Raw genomic sequence first — 25,053 nt, forward strand, 5'->3', positions numbered from 1 at the left:
TTTACCTGCAACAGTTGCAACAAACTGCATGCATTACCCAAATCCTTGAAATTTGTGGGAGACTTAAAAAACAATGACAGGAGCCAGGCATGGTGGCACACCCTTGTAATCCCTGTAGCATGGGTGGCTGAGTTTCAAGGCCAGCCTCAGCAACTTACCAAGGCCCTAAGCAACTTAGCAAGACCCTGTCTCAAAATAAAATATTCTTTAAAAAAGCAATCACAGGATTCTTAAGTGGCATAGAAATTAACACTTCAAAATTAGATTGAGCTATCCTCCTTGTCTCCAACATAGGAAAACAATATACAAATAAATTGCTTCGGTTAAAACAATCAGCTTCACAATTTATTCCCAGATTTCCAGGTCTAATCATTAATATTCATTTTGTACATGCATGAGGTTTATAATTTTGGCTATTTAAAGAGTAATAATTTTGCTATTTAAAGAGTAATAATTTAAAGTAAATATTTAAAGAGTAATATTTGGCTATTTAAAGAGTAATAATTTTGGCTATTTAAAGAGTAATAAATTTGGGTGAAAACAACTTCTATGTGTAAATCGAAATTGGATGTGAATCTTTGTTCCTCTCAAAAGCTGTGAATCACTTGACATGAACCTTAATTTCTCAGAACCTCTGTTTCCTCATCCATAAGCCAGGATAATAATGCCTTCCTAAACTGCCTCTCAGAATACAGGGAAAATTAAATCCTCTGATCTAAGTAAAATTCCTCTGGTGCCCCTAAGACTCAGGGCTTCAATTCAGATTGGATAACAGTGACCACTATGTCTTTCTTAAATTTTAATTAATTTATTTATTTGGGAATTGTTTTTTTTGTGCCAGAGATTCTCTCTCTTTGTCTCTTGACGACTTGGACACCCTTCTCATTGGTCTAGGATTGAGCTTTTATGCACACTGATTCATTCACCAAGCCAATAGGATGGCCTTCTTTAAAAGTTACCCTCTTGGGGATGTTTTCCTTAGTCCTACCTCTCTCCAAAGCAGAAGAGCCAGACTAACATCATTTCAGCAATATTAACTTTCCTTTTCATAGCTTGCTCCACTCAATGACATCAGCAGCAATAGTTACCTTATCTCTCCAAAGCATATTATGTAACAAATAGCAGCAGTGCCTGGACCCCTTAGAAAATAACGTCAGGGCAGGAAATGTTGCTTCATTGAAAATAAAGGAACAGTTTGTCATATCTGCCATAATATTCAATTCAGAAGGAAAAAAAGGCTTCAGAGTGTTTAAACATGCTTCATGTTTTGCCCCAGATCAGCTTTAGTAATGTCACCTACGAAGTCATAATTTCAGAAAAAAAAGATGAGACAAAAACAGTTCCCCCAGTGTTTCCTGGAGCATGCTTTTCTCCAAGTGGGGCTTGTGGTGCATTGTGAATTAAGCCAGCAGGGAAAATGGGGTCTCCAGGAGAGGAGGCTTGAGAATGCAAGAGGCACAATGGCAGCAGCCCAACTGTGGACCTGGGGAAAGTATCAGTAACAGATTATTAAGTAGACTTAAGTCAGTTCTTTGCAGAAAAGTGCACAGTATCACAGAAGTCCATGGATACTGGATCAAACACATCCATGTTTGGGATGTCTTCATTCCAAGCACTGGTCAGGCCTTAGGAGGATGTGATGTGCTCCTGCACCTGCTCATAGACGGATGGAGGAAAATGACACACACAGAAGCAATCATCAGACATCAGCCAAGCTGAGGGGGAAAAAAAAACTAATAAAAATCAGGGTTCTTTAAATAAAATTGTCAAATTAAAATATGCTTTTTTAAAAAATATGATCAATCATAAAATTACTTTAAAATTGCTGAATTTCTTTATATAAGATAAAAATAAATATCTAGTTTTAAGGAAACCACAGCCATGCATTGCTTAACCACAGGAGTATATCTTGGGAAATGCAATGTTAGGTGATTCCATCACTATGCAATTATCAATGAGAGTATATTTACACAAACTAGAAGAGTTACTGCATCACTAGACAATATGATCTTGGGACCACCATTTTGTATATGGTCCATCATTGTCTGAAATGTCATTATGTGGTGTGCATGACTACTCACAAATAAAATGAAGAAAAATATTTTCGGGGGGAATAAATATCAAAATGACCTTTACCACTTCAATTGATTTAATGTTTGTCTTGCTTCTGGCCAGGTTAAAAAAGAAGTTGGTGATGTGACCATTCTCATTAACAATGCAGGCATTGTAACAGGGAAGCCCTTTCTGGATATTCCAGATCACATGATGGAAAGATCATTTTATGTCAATGCCATCTCTCATTTCTGGGTAATTCTCCCCCCTCCCCCTTTTAATTTGCTTTTACGTGGTAAGTATGCATTTCTATAAACAACTGTTCATACATTTGTCTGTGAATATACCATTTAGGAGCTTTCCCCTGATAGACCGGTGGGGGTCTCATCCTTAACAAATTTGACCCTGTTGCATTTAACTTGATTTTTCCTGGTCTTGCCCTATTTCAAATTCTCGGGGAAATTCCCTTCTCTCCACCCTCTCCAGTATGATCTCAAGACTGATTAGGTTGTTCAGAAATCTTCCTATCCTAATGCATATTGAAATGTGCATAGACATAATTTGTCCATAAGTGAAAGAAGAGCTCATGAAAGGAGAAGAGGAATGTTTTTCAGAGTGGTGGTTTAGGTACATGGAAGACTGTTTATGAGAACAAAGGTAATGAAGGCAAGAGGAATAACATTTATTGTGCACTTACTCTATACCAAGCACCATTCTAAATTCTTTAATTTCATGTTCGGCCATGACACCATTTTCATTCTCACTTTACAAATAAGGGCCCAAAGAGTTGAAATGAATTCCTCAAGTGGTAGGTGGTAGCTGAAGCTTGCCAAAGGAAGGAGTGAGAGGAAGGAAAGTTTCTTTACAGAGGGAAATTAGTGCATTGTTAACTCAGGACCATCTTCCCTGAGGCCTGGAGTAACTGGACAGCACTGTCCAGAAGCACTGTCTTTGACAATGGAAGTGTTCTTCATCTTCCCAATTGGGTGACCACTCATCACCTATGGCTACTGAGCACTTGAAATGTGATTGATGGAAACTGAGGGACTAATCTTTTAGCTCTTTGTCATTTAATTCATGTAAATGCATATTTAAGTAGACACGGATGCCAAGAGGCTATTTAATGCTTTGGAGAGTGCAGCCTAGAGAATAGGTAAGAGGACAAAGGTGGCTGGAATTACCAGAGGTGTTAATGCTGTGAAGGGGAAAAAAAATCCAGGAAGCAGGATTGGATGAAGAATGCAGGAGGTATGGGGGATAGAAACCAGGGCCTTAGAAGATATGAAGATTAGTGGGGAAGTCCTCCGCTGTTGAGTATAGGATTTTGGAATGGGTTTGCTTTGGGTGTCTACTGGTTCCTCCCTTTTTCCACTCAACACTTTTATATACTGTCCACAGGCCTTACAACTATTTCTTTAATCTTCTTTCTTAGTCACCAGGAAGCCAATGAGAGTCCAACAACTGGTTTTTACTAATACTAATTCAGCACCAACAAAGTGCTTGACATATAAAGGGTCCCCCATAAATATTTGTGAAAATCGTTGACTTGCCTCCCTGTACCACACCATCTCAGAATTTTATTTTGGAAGAGAAAAATGCCCTGTGGTTAAATGGAGTCAGTCGATCCTAATCCATTCACATAATCTAAAAATCATCTTTGATTCTTCCCCTTTCCTGTAATACCTACATCTTTTGCTGTTCCTGCAAAATGTACTCAAGTGAACTTCTCTCCATTCCTGCCACCTTGATTAAAGCTCTCCTTCTCCCCATCACCAACAGCTTTTCATGGCCTTTCAACTTCAATAGAGATGCCATCTAACCAATCTTCATATGAGAGTGAGGTGATCTTTTCAATGCACTCATAAAATCATTTCACTTCCTTACTAATAAACATGTTTCCAAACACACTTAGAATAACAGGTACCTGTCATGACCTGGGTGCCCTGGCAAGAGGTGGCAATATCCTCCCCTGTCTCCCATCCCTCATACTCTCTACTTTCTGCTCACTTTCTATAGTCCAAAAGTCCTAATTAAACCCCAGGGCATGTCCAATTCTGTCTCATCCGAGGGTTTTTCACAAGCCATACTTGTAAGACTGGAAGACGCCACACCACACGACACAGATCACCAAAGAGGTTTCCACTTTATTACAAAAGGCTGTGTGTTTATATAGGTCTACGAAGAGGTAGCAGGGGCTGAGGTAGATAACAGGTCGCCCGTTTATTGGCAAGCTCTTCCATATGTCAGTTCCGGAGCCCAAGAAGTTAATTCTTATTGGGGCTAAGGCTTCCCACCAGCAGGGTTTGAACATTGGCGCCGGTGGGAACGTTTCGCGCCAGTGAAAGAAACAAAGAGGGGAAAGAGGGTCGTTAGACGCCATGCTGGGGTTTTTTTCTGGGGTGCTGCTGCCGTTATAAGTTTTCCCAACATTCCTCCCTTTTTATTTTCTTAGGAAGTGGGGCGTCATTGGTCAGATCTGGCTGCTTCCGGCTGTGCGGGGATGGCGTAGGGCCTAGAAGGGGAAGTGGAGGAATGTTGGGGGGGCAGGTCTGGGGATATCATGGCAACCAGAAATAAAACCCAGTGGCTATAGACAGCTACTTCCATAGGAGTGAAGTCTATGAAAGTTCCCTGAAACCACAAGTAGTCGATGGCGTCGAACCAGTCCTGGATGGAGGAAATAGTTGGTATCAGCCACTGGTCCTGTAACAGAGACTCTAGGAAATACTGGAAGCATTGCCTTGACATGGCGTCACCAGCACCTGAAGAAAATCAGAGCGAACAAAAACAGGATGAAGATAAAAATTAAAGCAAATGTCAGTTTTTGGCAGAAGTTCCATGTCGGGGGACTGACAGAGAAGAGGCCAAGGGCCATGAGGAGGCTTAAAAGGACATAAAGGCTCAAAAATCCAGGATGGCAGATTAAGAGGTTCTCCGGGCTCGTAGTCTCCCACTGTCTGATGTCCGTTGCATTCCATCACGCTTGGTAGTGAGCTTCAGCAATGAGTGAGCTGTTCTCTTGAGGATGTTGGGGGTTCATTGGTCATCAGAGGCTGGTAGTACCTAAGCAGAAGCTGGTTGAAAGTTTGGTTAGAGATCTTCCGTAATTGGCCCTGTAGGAAGCGAAGCAGACAGGGCAGGAACAGACACATCAGGAAAAGAAGACATATGGGCCCTAAAAGAGGCAACAGCCACGATTGGAAGTGGGCTAAAAAGAAGGTAGCAAATGGGTTTTGGTTTGGTGGATTTTTCAAAGAGGTAGCCAAGTCGGTGAGCTTGACTACATTAGTTTCCACAAGGCCTGATTCATTGATGTAGTAACAGCATTCTTCCCTCAAGAAAAGACAGGTTCCACCTTTTTCGGCTGTGAGTAAGTCTATAGCTCGATTTTGAAGAGTAACTTGAGCCAAGGATGCGACGTGCCTTTGTAAAGATGCTAGAGATTCTGCCGTAGAAGTGAGCGCTTGTTCAAGTTTAGAACTTAAATCCTGTACAGCCCATAAGGAGTGTCCTAGAGCTCCACCAGAAATTCCTGCTCCCGCCGCAGATACAGCCGGTGAGAGACCCACCAGTATTGGCAGGAAAGCAGCCCACTTATTCTGCACTGGGGGAGACAAGAGGGCCTGCACTTCAGCTGGGGTATAGAGAGTCAATTGCGGGACAAGTGTCACCAGTATACATGGGGTAGAGGTGTTGGTGAATAAGATAGTGATGAGAGAACCATTACACCAGAAGAATGAGCCAGGTGGTGCATAGAGGGTGAAGTTAAAGGTGATGTTAGAGTGGCAAAACTTTGACTGGGAGACACCCAAGCCCAGGAGGCAGCCTCGGGGAATCACAGTATGGTTAGACTCTTCGGGCTCCCATAATGGAGCGTCGGGTGAAAGGGTTCGGAGAGAAAGGCGGGCAGATGGAGTGGAGAAATTTGAGAGGTCAGAAGCCGAGAAGTTCAAAGGAACCACTGCAAGCAAAGGTCGAGTCAGAGAGGCGCATAAGTAGCAATCAGTTGGTGTGATGGCGGGGAGGGTTAGATTTAAGAAGGTTACAGTTTCAATAAGTAGTCGTAGCCATGAATACTGTGGTGGACTCCCGACATTAGGCTCATATGGACCCTGTATGGAGTCAAACAACTGCTGTTCGGAATGCTTTATGTCAGTAGAGATTATAGCTACTGAGGGCTGGGAGGGTTGAAGCTCTCGGGAGATGGAGATGGAGCCACAGGGGGTGGGAGAGGATATGTCACAGTAGAAGGAAGCATTTACCCTAGAGGTCCAGCGTGGATGGTTAGGGTCAGTGATAGCCAATTGATAGCCCCCCGAGATCAATCTGAAATTTCCAACGCAGGAATCCCCGATACATGCACGTGGGTTATGAATGTTGCATGACCAGTAGGGGCACCCCCCATTGGTTTCGGGCTACCATTTGCAGTAATCCTCTGTCTGATCATATAAGAAACAAAGGTAAGGCCTAGCGGCTGTTTTTAAAAGTTCAGAATTCTGGGAGGAGGGGGAAGGAAGATAGATGCATTACATCCTGTAGGGGTACAATCAACCAAAGAAACTAGGCGAGTGTAACGAGTGTTGCCTTGGACATATGTCTCTCTGACTTTGATCTCCAAGTATAAGAGGAAGACGACGATGTCCTCTGGAGAAAGGTGATGACTGTGAAAATACCACTTAGAAGAGTGGGAGTCATGGTAGAGTATGGGCGGTTACACGAAACAGGAGAAGCTTTAGAGGATAGTTAGGATGTGGAGAGCAGGAGTAAAGGGGAGGTCTAGGAGGTGACTCTTGAGGCTCCTCTGTGGTAGTCTTGTCATCAGCAGATGGGGCCTCCTGGCAATATGGCTTCAACCTAGAAATGTGAATCCAGGGGGTGAGACAGTTGCCAGGTAAGGAAAGTTTGGAGGCGGTGGGGGTACACAGAATGACAGGATAGGGGCCTTCCCATTTGGGGGCAAGAGGCCCTTTCTCCTCCGGGGTGTTATAATAGGCTAAACTCCCAGGTGTTGAGGGGGGAGTGTTTGGAGAGGAGACTGGGTCCGGAAGAAGCCAGTCCTGATATTTCCAGAGTTCCGAGCGGAGATGAAACAAGAGAGGTAAAGACAAATCTCGGGTGAGAGGTCCTTGTGAAACGACCAGCCCAGGGGGTATAAGAGGTCTTCCATACATTATCTCAAAGGGAGACAGTAAAGATGGTTTCTTAGGGAGAGCTCTGATCCAAAGCAAAGCCAAGGGAAGGAGTTTAACCCAGTCTAAGTTTAATTCCATTGTCAATTTGGTAAGGACTTCCTTCAGAGTCTGATTTACCCTTTCCACTTTCCCTGAAGCCTGGGGGCGATATGGACAATGGAAATGCCACTTTAAGAAGAGGGCTTGAGAGACCTTTTGTGTGATCCTCGAAATAAACTCAGGGCCATTGTCGGATTGTAGGGAAGTGGGCATACCAAACCTGGGGATGACGTCTGTCAGTAAGATTGAAGCTTACAGTGGAAGCCTTTTTATTGGAAGTGGGAAATGTCTCAACCCAACCAGAGAAAGTGTCCACAAAGACAAGGAGATATTTAGTGCACCGTACTACAGGCATGTTGGTGAAGTCTACCTGCCAGTCAGCAGCAGGAATGTGTCCCCGGACTTGGTGGGAGGGAAACGGTTTAGGCCTTAAAGGAGTATGAGTATTGGTCCGCTGACAGATCTGACAATTAAAGGCTATATTCTGTAGCATGGCTTTGTCAGACGGGGTGAGGGAGAAGAAGCTCTGTAAAAAGAGGGTCAAAGACAGAATTGGAATGGAATAGAGTATGAAGGAACTCAAAAAGATCCTTGTTCTTACTGGAAGAAGTAGGGGCTTCAGATGGACAGTCTAAAGCGGCCATTATATGTCCCCCAGGGGGGGGTCATAATTGGAAGTGATAGCAGCCATTCGTGCCGCCTGGTCAGCTTTGGTGTTGCCCTCAGTGATAAGAGAGCCATCTTTCTGATGGGACCTACAATGGACAATTCCCAACTGGGTGGGTAAGTGGGAGGCCTCTATCAAATTGATTATAAGAGCCGAATTAGTGATCGAATTACCTTTAGTGGTAAGTAGGCCTCACCCCTTCCATATTGCAGCATGGGATAATAGAATATGGAAGACATATTTTGAGTCAGTATAAAAGGTGAGGGATTTGCCCTGCACAAGAATGCAGGCACGAGTGGCTGCTATAAGTTCAGCCTGCTGGTTGGTAGTTCCTGAAGGGAGAGCTTTGGCCTCTATAATCTCAGTGGCTGAAACTACAGCGTATCCAGAGTAATGAGTGCCGTTCTGCCTAAAGGAACTGCCGTCAGTGAACCAGATAAGGTCAGGCTTGATGAGTGGTCCCTCAGAAATGGAAGAATGACAGGGGAGGAAATCATCCAAGGTTTCCAATCAATTATGAGCTGGTGTGTCAGACGTGGGGGTCGTTGGGAGCAGTGAGGCAGGATTCAGTTCAGGGCAGGGGAGGAACGTAATATTAGGGTTTTCCAGAAAGGAAGTGAGGAGTGACAGAACTCTGGATGGAGGAAGGGTTTGAAGGCCCTTATAAGCTAAAAGATCCTTCAAGTGATGTGGGGAGTGGATAATTAAAGGGGCCCCGAAAGTCAGCTTAGAGGCTTCTTTGTGTAAAATTTGTCCAGCTGCCAGAGCTCTTAAGCAAGGGGCCCACCCACAGATGGTAGGGTCTAATTGTTTGGACAAATATGCCACAGGTGCAAATGTAGGCCCATAATTTTGACCCAAGACCCCAAATGCTTGGCCCCGGTTTTCATAGACATATAGATGAAACGGTCTTGAAAAATCAGGAAGGTGAAGGGCGGGTGCCTTTAGGAGGAGTTGCTGAAGTCTGCGAAAGTGGTAGCAGGGGAAGGAGGCAAGAGATTCACCAGGGGGTCCTTTGCTAGGTCATACAGGGGTTTGGCTAGAAGAGAGAAATTTGGGATCCAGGCCCTAAAATAACCTGCTAGTCCTAGGAATGATAGTGTTTCGGCTTTCGTATGAGGCACCGGAAGATTAGAGAGGAGTTGCCTAATATCCAATGTTATTTCCTTTTTCCCCGGTGCAAGGCGAAAACCAAGGTAGGTGACAGAAGACTGGGAAACCTGGGCCTTGTGGAGAGACACCCTATATCCCTTATCCGCTAGGAAATTGAGGAGCTGGGCGGTGTGGGATTGAGAGTGTTCCCAAGAGGGACTACATAGAAGAAGGTCATCGACATATTGAAGGAGAGTAGAGTCAGGGCAGGTGGGGTGAAAGGATGTGAGGTCCTGGGCAAGAACCTGGCCAAAGAAATGGGGACTGTCCGTGAATCCCTGCGGGAGGACGGTCCAGGTAAGCTGACGAGAATGGCGGGTGTAAGGGTCAGTCCACGTAAAAGCAAAGATATCCTGAGATTCTGAGGACAAGGGAATAGAAAAGAAGGCATCTTTTAAATCTAGGACCAAGAAGTGGGTGGTAGTAGCAAGGATCTGAGAGAGAAGGGTGTAGGGGTTGGGCACTAGCGGGTGGATGGGGACCACAGAGGAGTTGATGAGGCGAAGGTCTTGAACCAGCCTGTAGGACCCGTTAAGTTTCTTAATTGCCAGAATGGGGGTGTTGAAAGGAGAGTGTGTAGGCCTAAGATACCCATTCCATATTAAATCCTGGATGATGGGTTCTAATCCGAGGAGGGCTGTGGTTGTGAGTGGATATTGTGGTTGAATAATATATCTTGAAGGGTACCGTAAGACAATATAAATAGGACTGCATTTAGCCATAGAGGGTGTAGTTGTGTCCCAAACCTCAGGGTTAACTGGTTTAGATAGTCGCAGGAGAGTGCATGATGGAGGTGTATCTGTCCCTAGGAACATCATGAGGAAATGAGAGGCGGGGGAGGTGTGGGGTGATATGTGAATGGTGACCTTCAATAATGAGAGTATGTCCCTTCCCAGAAGGGGAATGGGGCAGTGGCTCATAAAGAGAAAGGAGTGTGTGAAGGACAAAAGGGATCCCTGCATACAACATGATAAGGGGGGTGTTTTTCTAAGAAAAATCTGTTTACCAACTACCCCGACAATAGGAGTTTTTGAGGGAGTGGTAGGACCCCAATACTCCCTCAAGACCGAAAATGTGGCACCAGTGTCTAAGAGGAAGGTAATTCCAGTAGAAATGTGACCCTAGGCTCTTGCTTCTTGATGGTAATAGTCGGGAGGGAAGGCCCAGGGCTCTGTCAATACTCCTCTGCCAAGCCCAGGAGAGGATGGGGTTGTGGGGCGGCTGACCAATCTCCCCTCCAGGTTGTTGGGCAGTCTGCCCCCCAGTGTCCCCTTTGATGGCATTTTGGGCAGGGGTTGGAGGGTGTCCTCGGCGAAGGACAATCCCTGGCCCAATGTCCCTCCTTACAACATTTGAAGCAAGCTCCAGGGGGTGTCTTATTGGGACGGTGTGGTGATGACTTTCTCTGAATGACCTGGGCCAGCATTTGGAATTTGGCGTTTTCAGCCCTCTGCCTACGACGTTCGCTTTCATCCTCTCTACTATGGAACACCTTGAAAGCAACCGTGAGGATTTCGGTCTGAGGAGTAGCAGGGCCCTGTTCAAGCTTCTTAAGCTTGGCTTTAATGTCAGGGTAGCTTTGGGCCAGGAAATATGTCATTAAGACATGACGGCCATCAGGGGTTTCTGGGTCAAGGTTTGTGTACTGCTGGAGGGCCTTGGTTAGTCTATCCAGGAATTCTGAAGGTGTTTCCTCCTTTCTTTGAATGACCTCCTGCACCTTTTGAAAATTAACGGGCTTGCGGGTAGCCTTTTTTAGGCCCGCCAAGAGGCAGGATGCAAAAAGGTCATGAGACTGTAAGCCTCCAGGGGTCTTGTAATCCCATAGGGGATCCTGCTCTGGGACAGCATGAGGGCCCGTGGGATGGTTGGGATTGGTCCTATGATTTTCATCAGCATGGGCTTGGGCTAGTTCCCAGACCCGTCGCCTTTCCTCAGGGAGAAGTGTATTGGCCAAGAGCATGTAGATGTCGTGATGAGTGAGGCTATATGCTTGCAGGACTCATTGAAACTCCCGAATGTAAGTGGTGGGATCAGTGGTGAATGAGCCTAATTTCCTCTCTGAGTAATGTCCGACATGGAGAAAGGCACATGTACTCTAATAACACCCTCAGGACCAGCTATCTCATGAAGCGGTGCAATCGTCATGGGAGTAGGAGGGGGTCCCTTAGACCTGATGACAGGAGGACTGAAAGAGGCAGTCGACGGCGGACAGGAAGGAGAGGGAGGGGAAGGGGATGTCTCAGCGGAGGAGGAGGAGGTGGGACCAGCGGAAGAGAGTGGGGGGGGGGAGGGGATGAAACGGAAGGCTGAGGATCGGTGGAATCAGGCTGAAGAAGCAGAGGGGGTAGTGGAAGAGGAGGGGCAGATGGGGCTGGGGGATAAGGTGGGGGTTCATCTGCTGGGTCAAATGAGGAGGAATCTGCGGAGTCGGGGGAAGAAGTAGGGGAAGGGAGGTGTTTACAAGCAAGGAGGACCTGAGAGGGAGAGCAGGAAGTGCAGAGGGCGGGGTGTTGGGCGAGAAGGCTAAAACCTTCAACGTATGGGACCTCTCTCCATGTTTTTAGGCACAAGCAGTAGTAAAGAAGATCCCAAAGAAGGTTTGGATCTAACGAGCCTTCTGGAGGCCTATGATTGTCATTAGCTAACGGATATGTGGGCCAATCTTGGGTACAGAATCTGATAAGAATTTTGGGCTTGAGATCTGGGGAGAGAGAGAGAGAGTAGCCAAATTCTTAAGGAGACACTTGAGTGGTGAGCCTTCAGGTACAGAAGAGGAGGAACCCATGGTTAAAGAGTGGAGGAAGGGACAGGAAAGAGAGGAAAAGAATTAACCCGGGCCGTAGGAGCCTCCTGGAAGCGTAGAGCGGATGGAGGGTCATGTGGGCATCCCCGAAGTGACCAGTCCACTGCGAGTAGGCACAGCTCGGTCGTCACCGAGGAAGTGGAGTCTGTGTGACCCTGTAAGGTCGAGGCTGCGGGTCACCTGGCGCCAGGAAAATTTTCCACCAGAACGAGAAGGTTAATGAAGGAAAGAATAGAGCCCCAGTGGAACGCAGCTCCTGGCCTGAAGTTCAGCTCTGGGCTGAACACAGCTCCAGCAGGGCGCACGGCTCCCGGCCAGTGGGGCGCGCGGCCCCAGGCCGGGCAGGGCATGCGGCTCCCAAGGTGCGCAGCTCTGCAGAGGAGGAAGAGACTAGGGAGCCTCTCTCATGTAAACCCAGAAGCCTCACGCCTCAAAGGGAAGCAGGCCGCCAGAGGGTCCACTTCGACCAGTGAAGATCTTAGTGGGGTGTATTCCCTCCTCCCTACTGGGCATCAGGAGTGTGCCGGATGATCACGGTCGCGTCCCCTGCTGGGAGCCCGAAGGGAGTTGGCGAGCCGGGGAGGGGGGAAACTTACCTAGGCCTGATCAGTGGTGAGTGCAGGGAGCTCACGCCCAAAAAGACAGACAAGGGCAAAATGTGTCGTTAGTGACGGCGGTGGCAGAGACGGGGCTCGGTTTCTCGAGCACACCGTCTCCTGGGTTTCGGCACCACTGTAAGACTGGAAGACACCACACCACACGACACAGATCACCAAAGAGGTTTCCGCTTTATTACAAAAGGCTGTGTGTTTATATAGGTCTAAGAAGAGGTAGCAGGGGCTGAGGTAGATAACAGGACGCCCGTTTATTGGCAAGCTCTTCCATATGTCAGTTCCAGAGCCCAAGAAGTTAATTCTAATTGGGGCTAAGGCTTCCCACCAGCAGGGTTTGAACATTGGCGCCGGCAGGAATGTTTCGCGCCAGTGAAAGAAACAAAGAGGGTCGTTAGACGCCATGTTGGGGTTTTTTTTCTGGGGTGCTGCCATTATATGTTTTCCCAATAATACTCTCTTTAACATAAGTACTCTTCCTCCTGACTCAAATAGGAGCTCCTTCACATTCTTCCGGCCTCTCGTAGTCACTGATTATGTACTTTTATAGCACATGCAGGTTCTGTTGTTTGCTTTGAATCATTTACATAGTTAACAGTATAAGGTATCAACAAATACACATAAGCCTTTTCGGAGAAGGCAAATTAAGAGAGATGATATGAGCAACCACAAAAATCAAGGAAACAACTTCCATCTGAAGTTATGGAAGGAATCTTCAGACATTTGCAAAATTTGCGATATTTAAAAAATAGTTCTACTGTTCTTATTAGCTCACCTATTCCAAAGTGAGGAAACCAAAATTTAGCTCTACCAGGTTTTGCCTGTAGTACTGCTAGTAAGAGGTTTACTTTTTTTCTTAACATCCCTCAAACCCACCAAGGTTCCTGGCCTGCCAGGAAATGATCTCTTTTATAAGTTGGGGAGAAGACCTATGGGCCACAGAGCAGGTATCTGTCTAGATTCCTGGAAGCTACCGTGGTAGGCTTTGGCTCCACAAACTATGAACATAAGTGAAATTTATTCCTAATATGGCACACCTATACACCGGTTGCATTATCAAGCTTTTCAATTATATCCTGACAAAAATCAGGCCAGACTCTTACTGACTATACATAAATAGGTCCATCATTGTAAAAGATGAAGAATCTCAGTGACAGTAATTGTAACAGCATCTGCCTATTGTTTTAAGGAGGTTTTTGGACAAAGGTAATGAATATCCTTCAAGTTATCTTTGAAATGGTTCTATTGTCTATAGATACAACATATCTTAGTGAGGTTACACAAGGTCAAATTTCATTCATATGCTATTCTAAGTTTAATCCATCTTGACAACAATCCCCTGAATTCCAACTATGAGATCATTCTTACATTCTTCTGATGATTCAATCAGCTCATAAATCTAAACTAAGATTCCCCAGGAGAGATGGCTATCAATTGTATTAAATACAATTCAAAAAGAGTTTCAATCCAGTTTGCATAAGTATAGCTTCCTAAATAGAGAATTAGAAAATAGATCAAGAAGAAAGACAAAGTACTTCCTCATGTGCCCATCAGAAAACAACACAGACCACATCACATGTCTCTTGTTGATTCCACAATCCTGCCTTATACAGTTTTCCCTCCATAGCCACAGATTCAATCAGCTATACATTGAAAGTATTCAAGAAAGAAAATTTCATTTGTACTGAACATACGGAGATTTTTATTCCTGTCATCATTCCCACAACAATACAACATAATCGCTATTTACATAGCATCTACATTGTTTTAGTGTCATAAGTCATTCAGGGATGGCTTAAGGGATACCAGGTTAATAGAGATTATATGTAAATAATATACTATTTTTTATAAGGGACTCAAGTGTCTCTGGATTTCAGTCTCCATGGGGGACCTGGAACCAATCATCCATCAATACCAAGGGACGACTGTATAATCAATTCTGTTCTGTCCAGTCCTGCTCACAGTATTTTTTCACAGCCTTCTGGTTATGAACTAAACAGATTCCATGGATCAGACTCAAACCCTGCATGAGTGTATGGTTCTCCTCACAGTGACAACATCAGCTCACCCTGGGAAGTGTGTTCCAGTGAATCAACTCCCCAGCACAGTCTACACTGCAGTGTAGCTTTAGTGTCTTTCTGAACTGTGTTTTCACAAGGCAGTGTCTGGTACGCTTGTACGACGAGAAGCCCTCAGACATGATGAGGGGAGCTTTCCAGAGAATTCCTTTACTGATGATAAGCCAAAATATAAGAAAGTAGAAACTGCTTTTAGGGTATATGATATAACTCTTTTATAAAGATTTGGTCAATTATTACAATGAGAGCACAGACAAATCACCGGAGCCTAACTACCCATCTGGGCAAGTGTGTGGTCTCTGATGAAGCATATTTGTATTAACAAACTTACTAGGGAAAAGACTGAGTTTCTCATTTGGATTTTACAGTTTTTTCCTTACACTTCCTCAGAGCAGGTCCTAAAATAAGGTTAAGCTAATTAAAAAATGTGGAGTCTTCCAAATATACCCCATTGTTTCCAACACCCATGTAGCTGCAAACTACCATGTCAAGAATGTCAAACTAAGGGAACAAGTCTTGGTGCTTTGGTCACCTAAGAAATGCCAAAAATGACTTTGAATGCAAAAGCATCTCTACAGTTGTATTTTATTTTATTGGTTCTAGGGATTGAACCCAGGCACTTTACCACTGAACCACATCACCAGACCTTCCCCCCCCCCCCCGCTTTTTTATTTTATTTTATTTTATTTTTAAATTTTGAGACAAGTTCTCGCTAAGTTGCTTAGGGCCTCACTAAGTTGCTGAGACAGACTCTGAACTCACAATGCTCTTGCCTCAGCCTCCCAAGCTGCTGGGATTACAAGTGTGCACCACCACACCAGGCTGCAGTTGTATTTTTTTAAATAAAAATATAACTGGGAGCCAGGCACAGTGGTGCACACCTGTAGTATCAGCTGCTCAGCAGACTGAGGCAGGAGTACTGCTTGAGTCCAGGAGCTCAAGACTAGCCTGGGCCCTATAGTATGACCCAATCTCTAAATAAATAAATAAGTGAATAGTTGCAATTAACTACTTTAATAACCAGAGTGACAATTATTTCGTTTTGTTTTCAAGTACACCTAAGAGCAGGTAATAGTATATTGACTGGGTGAATTCAGATTTTTCAAATTTTATTTTATCTGATTTAACAATTCAAAAGCATAACAAAATTGAGTCAGGGCACAAGTGCTCCAGTAAGTGTATTCTGACAAGATAATAATTTTATTATCTTTCACAGATAATTATCTTTGAAGATCATGTAAAAGTAAAGAATGATCTTCTCATACTTCTTGTTTATAGCAGACTGAATACTACAGGACCAATTTTAAGTTACCAGGTCCCTCGCCTTTATCATAAATAAGTTTCTTTTGCTCATTAATTTTAATGGGCATTTAAATAAATGTATGAACCTAAACAGAAAAATATACAGATATATCTGTAACAATATCATTTTTAGCTTTCAACAATAACTTTATAATTAACTTTATCATCATATTAAAATATAAGATACACACAACACTGGACTTAGCATCTCATTTGAAACTTTACAAGAAGAAGTCATAGTTGTGCTTGGTGACTTGATAATTACTCTCTATAAGTTTTAACATCTTTTAAAATGTTATAGGTGACCAAATATTTCTCATGAATTTACCCAACTTAATAGCCCCAAATCTTTTACTCATTAAAGTTGGCAAGACAGAGCAACACCATCACTGGCAATATTATAAGGTTGTCAAAGAGATGAAACTGACAACTTATAAAAGACAACACAAGTATCTATGTCCAAATAATTTATATTACTATTTGCAGTTCAAAAACATTATTTTTATAGTAAAGTCATCATTTTTTTGTAATTTAATTTAACTGGATACATGTTTGCATTCTTCATAATCTGAAATGTTTTGTGGAAAGAGAGGTAACCTATCTGACCCACAAACCCGTGAAAAAATGTAGGAAACTCATTCATTGGACTTCTTCCTGGAAAAATAAGAGTTTATTTAACTATAAATGCAATAAGATAAAATCAAGCACATCTGATGCTTGTTTGCATTATATACCATACATGATAAAATCAAGGAAAAGATATGTCTGTTTATCAAACAAGTCTGATTTGTTCACACATTACTATGATTATAGATAATGTGTAAACCTGGATCCATATATAATTGTCAATTTCCCAGGTATTAAAAATACTTTACAAATGGTCAAATACAATCTTGACAACGAATTGCTAACTCAACACTTATTCACATTCCTTTTTCTTCCCTCTAATGATAAAATCCATCTAGTGAGCAAAACTTATGGTTTTCTATGATCAGTTCATCTTCAAAATGTTCTTTAAAAACAAGTTCTCCAGTGATATATAAAGCTACAAACATAAATAGGTTCTTACATAGCAATCCCCACTTAATCCACAATTTTGCTTTCCACAATTTCAGTTACCTATGATCAATATTACATTGAACATGAAATATCAAAAGAGGCCAATTGTCTGCATCTAAGCAGAAATTCACCCATTATTTCAGCAATTATAGAACAAAAGTAGTAAGACAAGAGAATTTCAAAAGCAAAGGTGCCACTCTTTGCTAGGGGTGGTTACTCTCTGTAAGTGAGCACATCTGGGCAGATTGTCCATAAATGTGAAATGCTAGCACTATTAAAATCAAAAATCTCAGAAGAATAGATGATGGGCACTATCAAACCTTGATTGAATGCATTTATGGGAGAATCAACAGACTAATACAGCTGACAAAATGATTATACAAAGAACTGGATTTATACTGTCCCAGGAAAAGGATCACTAAAATAAGATTGTTTTAATAATCTTACCTCTGGCATGATCTTACCCTTATCTCTGGCATTAACTTTTCTATGAGACCAAAAGAACACACCTATTAGTTTCCTACACGCTAACCTCTAATTTTATTAGGTTGTCTGGGTTCTAATTTTACTAGTCAAAGTTGCATTGCCCCCCAAGAGATGGCCTTAGACAAGATTATTAGAAAATGCTCTAGCATGCCACTCTAGATGCTCTAGTATCTCTGCTTTATTTGAAAAATTTGTGAACAGACTTTAGACAAAAGGACTCAATATTGGGGAAAGAAATAATGGAAATGTTTTCCTGAGAAAACCTCTGAAGTTCAAGGATAAGAGAACTGAGATATTTTCATGACATAGGGATTCGAAAATTGGCTCAATATTTTACTTAATGATGAATGAATGAAGTTCACCAAAATCAGTAAAAATATATCTAAGACATAGAAGGCAATTCCAAAGCACCTTACTTGACAGGATGTGTTTGTCTTTCATTGAAATTTACCTTTTCTCAAGCAATTTCTCCATTCTTTCAATCTTTTGGGGTGATGTTGAATCTCATTTATGATAAAGTCTGGAAGTTAAATGCAATGAAATTTCAATACAAATTGCTAAAAACTATATTGATGAGCTTAGCATGCTTGAAAAACTTAAGTTTTAAGATTTTTAGTCAACCATAAATGTAAACATCTCCTTTGATTCAATTATCAAAAGGAAAAAGAAATCATATAATATCTCTTATAGATGAACACATAATAAACTCCAAGTTTCTTGTGAACAGTGACTATGGGTTTCCTACTTTTGTCCTGACACAAAATTTAATGTATCACAAGGGTGAAATATTTTGTTAAATGAAGAATAAATTCATCGAATACCAAACAAGTAAAGTAATAAATAATGAAATACTGATACAGTGTGCTTATATCTTCCAGATTTGTAAGGCCTTCTTTCCTGCAATGCTTCAAGCTAATCATGGTCACTTGGTTTGTATTTCAAGTATAGCTGGAATGGTCGGTACTAGTGGACTATCAGGTAAGCACTTCATTCAATTATGTTGCTTGTATTTCCAAGCTGACAGCACTCAGAATTAGGACTCTCCCAAGATAGAGAAAAGCTCTCCGTGTACCATGGAAAGATCCCAGGAAAATTTGGCTCTATTTATAGTGCCAGTATTCCCTTCTGTTGCCCCACTTATAATTGCAGCTGCAGCATCCTCTTCTTTAAAAAAAAAAGAAGAAGAATATGGTTAATGGTTCATTGGTCTTCTTGAGTTAAAAGAATTTAAAGTGATTTCAGCCAGGCACGTGGTGGCACATGCCTGTAATCCTAGTGACTCAGGAGGATCACAAATTCAAAGCCAGCTCAACAACTTAGCAAGACCCTGTCTCAAAATAAAAAGGGCTGGAGGTATGGCTCAGTGCCCCTGGGTTTAGTCTCTGGTACTGAAAGAAAGAATTTAAATTTTATTGGGCATATAAGACTAGAGAGTTTGGCCACATGACTTTAACAGTGATGTTCTGTCCTCAAGCACAAGCCAGACAAAGGAGAAGGAGTTTTATTTTAAAAATTAAAATAATAATAATAATTCCACAAATTAACTTGTCAACTCTCTTACTAATGATAACTCCTCACTTTGTTTCAGATTATTCTGCAAGTAAATTTGCAGCCTTTGGCTTTGCTGAGTCTCTCTTCCTTGAATATAATATGTCAAGGAAAACTAATATTAAATTCACCTTAGTTTGTCCCTATTTTATCAAAACTGGAATGTTTGAGGGCTGCACAACCAAGTAAGTAGACTCTTATAATATCTTTGCTCTTATAATAATCTTCTAATGTATGTCAGTTATCATCTGATCATTTGAAGTTTTGACAGGATGATTATATGGACAGGAAAAGAAAAGATACAGTCTGAGTGGCTAATGTAAGAAAAAATTTCAATACATATGAAATTGATAAATTTATTTTAATTTAAATATAATAATATATTTATGAATTTTATGGGATCCTAAGAACTTATTCTGAAATGCCAATCAGGATATTAAAACATAACAGAGATATTGGTAATGAGACTTATTAAAATATTTAACATTATAGTGTTCACGTGATAATTTCTTTCCTAAAAAGAATATTAAAATGTAAATATCCCTAAACAAAATGTTTTGTAAGAAGATGTATTAATATACATGAGGGGAAGTGTTGCAGAGTGGTATTTCAATATAAAAGATATATTTATCTAAAATAATCCAAAATAGAATATAAATGAAATAATAGAGCTTTAACACAAGGGAGCTAATAAGTATAGTACATTGAAAAGTCTACACTTAAAATGAGAACTAGTATAGTTATTACAATTGTTAGAAAAGGAACTAACAAATCCAAATGACATGCATCAGTCATATTTGTAGGAAGGAGAAACAACCAACAAAAATCCTAGCTAAAAGAAAATTGAGGCTATTTAGTAGCTAGTGAAGCTATAAAATTAAATAGAAGGTTGGAAAACAGGTGGTAAAGTTAGGGGGAAGAGCTGAATTTGAACTCAAGGTAACTTGCTCTTGAGTTTTCTATTAATCACTTTGCAATCTCTCCTCCCTAGATGTCTTTGGGATTCTAAAGGATGTTTAAAATTCATTAAGTGAAAGAAGTAAGGAATGGAGTATTTTATAGATTTATAAAATTTGTGTACACATACATATGATTATTGATTGTGTCTGGCATACATTTGGATGTATAATACACATGTGCTTACAAGAATACACATATTCATGCAAGCTTGTAAATGCATGGAATATTTTTGGAAACCTACCCAAGAAATTCATAACAGTGCTTCTCTCCAAAGAAAATAGGGATCTTGGATAAAAGGGAAAGTTGCTTTTTCACTGTCTTTTTATTACTTGAATTTTTGTTAAATGTTGGTGATGCTTGTAAATAAATTAAAAATTAGTTCTTAGGGCTGGGGCTGTAGCTCAGTGGTAGAGCGCCCGCCTTGCACATGTGAGGCACTGGGTTCAATCCTCAGCACCACATAAAAATAAATAAAGATATTGTGTCCAACTACAACTAAAAAAATATTTTTTAAAAAAATTAGTTCTTACTTAAATAAAAGAAAAAAAGACGACAGGTGGTAATGAGTCAACAGAATACAAAGAGCAAAACTTTATACCAAAGAGACATCTAATAAGCTAGTCAATATTAGCAAGGATAAACATTTAAAATTTCTGGAGATTGATCAAAGGACATGGCATGAATTGAGAAGCATTTATTCAACAAAAATCTATAGAAGCTCAGTAAGAACACTGGAGGTCATGACACTTGGGGTTAAAGACTACACTTGTGCCTGTAGGATAGCTGTTTCAATGGACTTGGCCACCAAGTGGCTATTTTCACCTTTCCTCAGCTCCCCAGAGCAGAAGAGCTACACTGTATAGTTTGGCAACAGGTGAGCGTTGGTTTATCTCACATTCAACAGTTCCATGCAGTAGAAGATCCATATTAAGTGAATAACCTCAGTCAGACAGGGTTGGTCCTTTCACTTCCCCACCCCCCTCAGTAGGTACAGAATATCTGGAGATGGGCTGTTGGTGAAGAGAGCAGTTTATATTTCTAAAATAGCTCTTTGTTGTAAGAGAACTGCTCTAGTAAGCTCAGCAGTCAAGTTTCAGTTCCCATCTTCCCAAGCTTCTTTTTTTTTCTTTTTTTTATATTCTTTTTTTTATTGGTTGTTCAAAACATTGCAAAGCTCTTGACATATCATATTTCATACATTAGATTCAAGTGGGTTATGAACTCCCATTTTTACCCCAAATACAGATTGCAGAATCACATCGGTTACACATCCACATTTTTACATAATGCCATAATAGTAACTGTTGTATTCTGCTGCCTTTCCTATCCTCTACTATCCCCCCTCCCCTCCCCTCCCATCTTCTCTCTCTACCCTATCTACTGTAATTCATTTCTCTCCTTGTTTTTTTTCCCATTCCCCTCACAACCTCTTATATGTAATTTTGTATAACAATGAGGGTCTCCTTCCATTTCCATGCAATTTCCCTTTTCTCTCCCTTTCCCTCCCACCTCATGTCTCTGTTTAATGTTAATCTTTTCCTCCTGCTCTTCCTCCCTGCTCTGTTCTTAGTTGCTCTCATTATATCAAAGAAGACATTTGGCATTTATTTTTTAGGGATTGGCTAGCTTCACTTAGCATAATCTGCTCTAATGCCATCAATTTCCCTGCAAATTCCATGATTTTGTCATTTTTTAGTGCAGAGTAATACTCCATTGTGTATAAATGCCATATTTTTTTTATCCATTCGTCTATTGAAGGGCATCTGGGTTGGTTCCACAGTCTAGCTATTGTGAATTGTGCTGCTATGAACATCGATGTGGCAGTATCCCTGTAGTACGCTCTTTATGGTCTTCAGGGAATAGTCCAAGAAGGGCAATAGCTGGGTCAAATGGTGGTTCCATTCCCAGCTTTCCCAGGAATCTCCATACTGCTTTCCAAATTGGCCGCACCAATTTGCAGTCCCACCAGCAATGTACAAGAGTACAGAAGCAATTTCAAAAAGTTAATATTAGCAGATATTATCCACCCAGACTGTGGAAAATCTATAATGAATGGTAGCAGCATCTGGATAGCACCACTACTTCCTGCGAATTTCCTCCAACTTTCATATCCTGATTGATACAGACAATTTGTGTGATGTAATTGATGAGGAGTGATCACCCCTCTCTCTTGCTCCATAACATAGGAGTTCCACTAGGTGCAAGTCAAAGCAAATCTCAAAGACAGTCATCTCTCTGCCCTTGCTACAGGATTTGACTTTAGTTCAATAACACCATTAATTACAACATTGTCAAGAAAGGTAACTGGTTGGTTAGTAAATTGTGGATCTGGATGTGATATAAGAAGGAGCAACCCAGGTTAATTAGGAGATCAACAAAAGAGACAGTAAAAACTTGCTGTTCGAATCTATAGTCATCCATGAAAACTGTGCATGACCAAGACTAAGGGATGACATAAAAGCTACACATTGACAGTAGGAGGGGTAGACAGACTTCCCTGAATTAGTTCAGTAAAACTACTAAATACACAAAGAAGCAAACAACCATGAGGACAATCCCCATGAGAAAGTATTATTCAGAGTTGCTAAAATATATTTTCTGAGATGTCCACTTTTTAAGAAAAAAATCATAAGATATACAAAGAAATACGAAAGTATGACCCATACATGGGGAAAACATAGGCAATAAAAATTTATCGTGTAGGGAGCCCATATATTGCACTCATCAAACTTCAAAGAGCTATTATAAATACATTCAAAGATCTAAAGGAGTCCATATTTAAAAATGAAAGGAAGACATGATGAAAATGTCTTTCAAATATCAATGATAGGAAGTAAAAAGAAAAAACAACTGTAAATTTAGGAGTGGAAAAAAATAACCATAAGAAAAGATTCACTAGAGAGACTCAACAGATTTGGGTGGCTGAAGAAAGAATGAGTGAGCTTAAATTTATATAAATAAAAGAAAGAAAAAACAAAATAAAAAATACAAAGCCTCAGGGAAATTTTGGGACACTGTTAAATACATAAACATGTACAAGATGAGAATAAGAGAAACAGAAGATAAAATATAAGAAGCAGAAAGAATATTTAAAGAAAAAATGTCTGAAAACCTCCTAAACTTGATAAAAAATTAATTTATTCTGGGGAGTGATATTAACCAAATTATCATTTAATACTGTGTGCATATTCAAATATGCAACAATAAATCGCATGAATATGTACAACTATTTTTAAAAAATCAGTGAACTTCAAGTATGATAAACCCCAAACACATCATAATCAAACTGTTGAAAGACAAATCATCACCATCACCACCACCACCACCATCATCATCATCATCATCATCATCATCATCATCATCATCATCATTTTGCAAGAAGCAAAAGGGAAAAAAAAAGTCTCATCATATGCAATGGAGTCCAAATGTATTAACAGATGACATCCTAACAGAAACAATGGAAGCCAAGAGGCTGTGGGATGATATATTTGAAGTGATGAAAGAAAAATTTTCAACCAAGAATCTTCTATCTGGAAAATTCATACTTCAAAAATGAAAGTGAATCAAAAACAGAGAATTCACTGCTATACCCAACTTTTCAAGAAATATTAAAGGAAATTCTTCAGAATGAAAGCAAGTGAAACCAGAGAATAATCTGAAATCGCATGAAAAAAAAATAGGAGTATTTACACTAGTAATTAAATAGGTTGTTTTTAAAAGGTAGTACAAAAGTGTATTTATTCTCCTTTCTTAAATTAATTGATTATAAAGATGATTGAGTAAATATGAACATAATAGTATTATTGGATCTTTAATATATAGAAATGCTATTTTTTTATATTAAGAGCACAAATGAGATGCATGGAAACAAAGCTGTGCTGGACTAAGGAAATGACACTAGACACTAACTCAAATTCACAGGAGGAGAGGAAAAGAACCAGAAGGTTCAGAAGTATATATTATATAGTTTTTTTTCTGAACTTCTGACTATATATACTTGTTGTTCTTTACTTTCTCATTTTCTATCAAATATAAAACTTAAGAAGCGATAACTAAAACAATGTATTATCAGGCTTATGGCATACATTGGCATAATATATAATAATATAGCATTACAGTAGAAAAACTAACAGCTATATAGAAATAAAATTAAGGCAGTATAACTCTAAAGTAGATTCTGATAATTTAAGATACATATTATATACCCTAGAAAGACCTCTAAGAAAATAACTTAAAACATATAGTTTTTAAAGGGATATTCCTGTGATCTAAAGGGCACAGAACAGCTAAGCATTATAGTGCATACCTGTAATCCCAGCTACTTAAGAGGCTGAGGCAGAAGGATCACAAGTTCAAAGCCAGCCTCAGAAACTTATGGAGGCCCTAAGCAACTTGGTGAGACCCTGTCTCACAATAAAAAGTAAAAAGGGCTCAATATTTAGGCACCCCTGGGTTCAATCCCCAGTACCAAAAATAAATAAATAAACAAAATTTCAAATAAGCACAGAACACAATAAATTAAGCATACCTAATGGACATCTATATGCTACTCTACAAGAACATGGTACATGTTCTTCTCAAGTTCATATAGAACATTCTCCAGGATAGGCCTTCAGTAAGCTTGAAAGGAATGAAGTCAAAGAACATTCTCCAACTAAAATGGAATGAAGTTAAAAATCAAAAGGAGAATAATATTTGGGAAATTTACAAAGATGTAGAAATACAACATAACAAAATTTATGAGATACAATTAAAGCAGAGAGAAATTCATGACTGTAAATGACATTAAAAAAGAAGAAAGATACGAAATAAATAATCTTCCACCTTAAGAAACTGCATACTAAATCCAAAGTGAGCAGAAATAATGAATAGTGGAGCAGAAATAAACTAAATGGGAAATGGAAAACAGAAAAATCAATGAAACCAAAAGCTTATTCTTTGAAATAGTCAATAAAATTAACAAAAGTTTAGGGCTGAGGTTGTGTCTCAGTGGTAGAGTGCTTGCCTAGCATGAGGAACTGGGTTCAATCCCCAGCACCACATAAAAAACTAAATAAACAAAATAAAGGTATTGTGTCCATATACATCCAAAAATAAAAAA

General features: G+C 40.6%; 1 protein-coding gene across 1 annotated transcript in view; it reads left to right on the top strand.

Annotated features, from left to right (window-relative positions):
- Nucleotides 1-25,053, top strand: part of LOC114090552 (short-chain dehydrogenase/reductase family 16C member 6-like) — a 33,309-nt gene that overhangs the window by 4,536 nt on the left and 3,720 nt on the right. Inside the window, exons 2-4 of the mRNA XM_027932778.1 lie at nucleotides 2,176-2,307; nucleotides 18,323-18,422; nucleotides 19,033-19,177. Coding sequence (XP_027788579.1) covers nucleotides 2,176-2,307; nucleotides 18,323-18,422; nucleotides 19,033-19,177 — 377 coding nt within the window. The remainder of the gene's footprint in view (nucleotides 1-2,175; nucleotides 2,308-18,322; nucleotides 18,423-19,032; nucleotides 19,178-25,053) is intronic.

Source organism: Marmota flaviventris, chromosome 15, assembly GCF_047511675.1.
Source record: "Marmota flaviventris isolate mMarFla1 chromosome 15, mMarFla1.hap1, whole genome shotgun sequence".
NCBI lineage: Eukaryota > Metazoa > Chordata > Mammalia > Rodentia > Sciuridae > Marmota > Marmota flaviventris.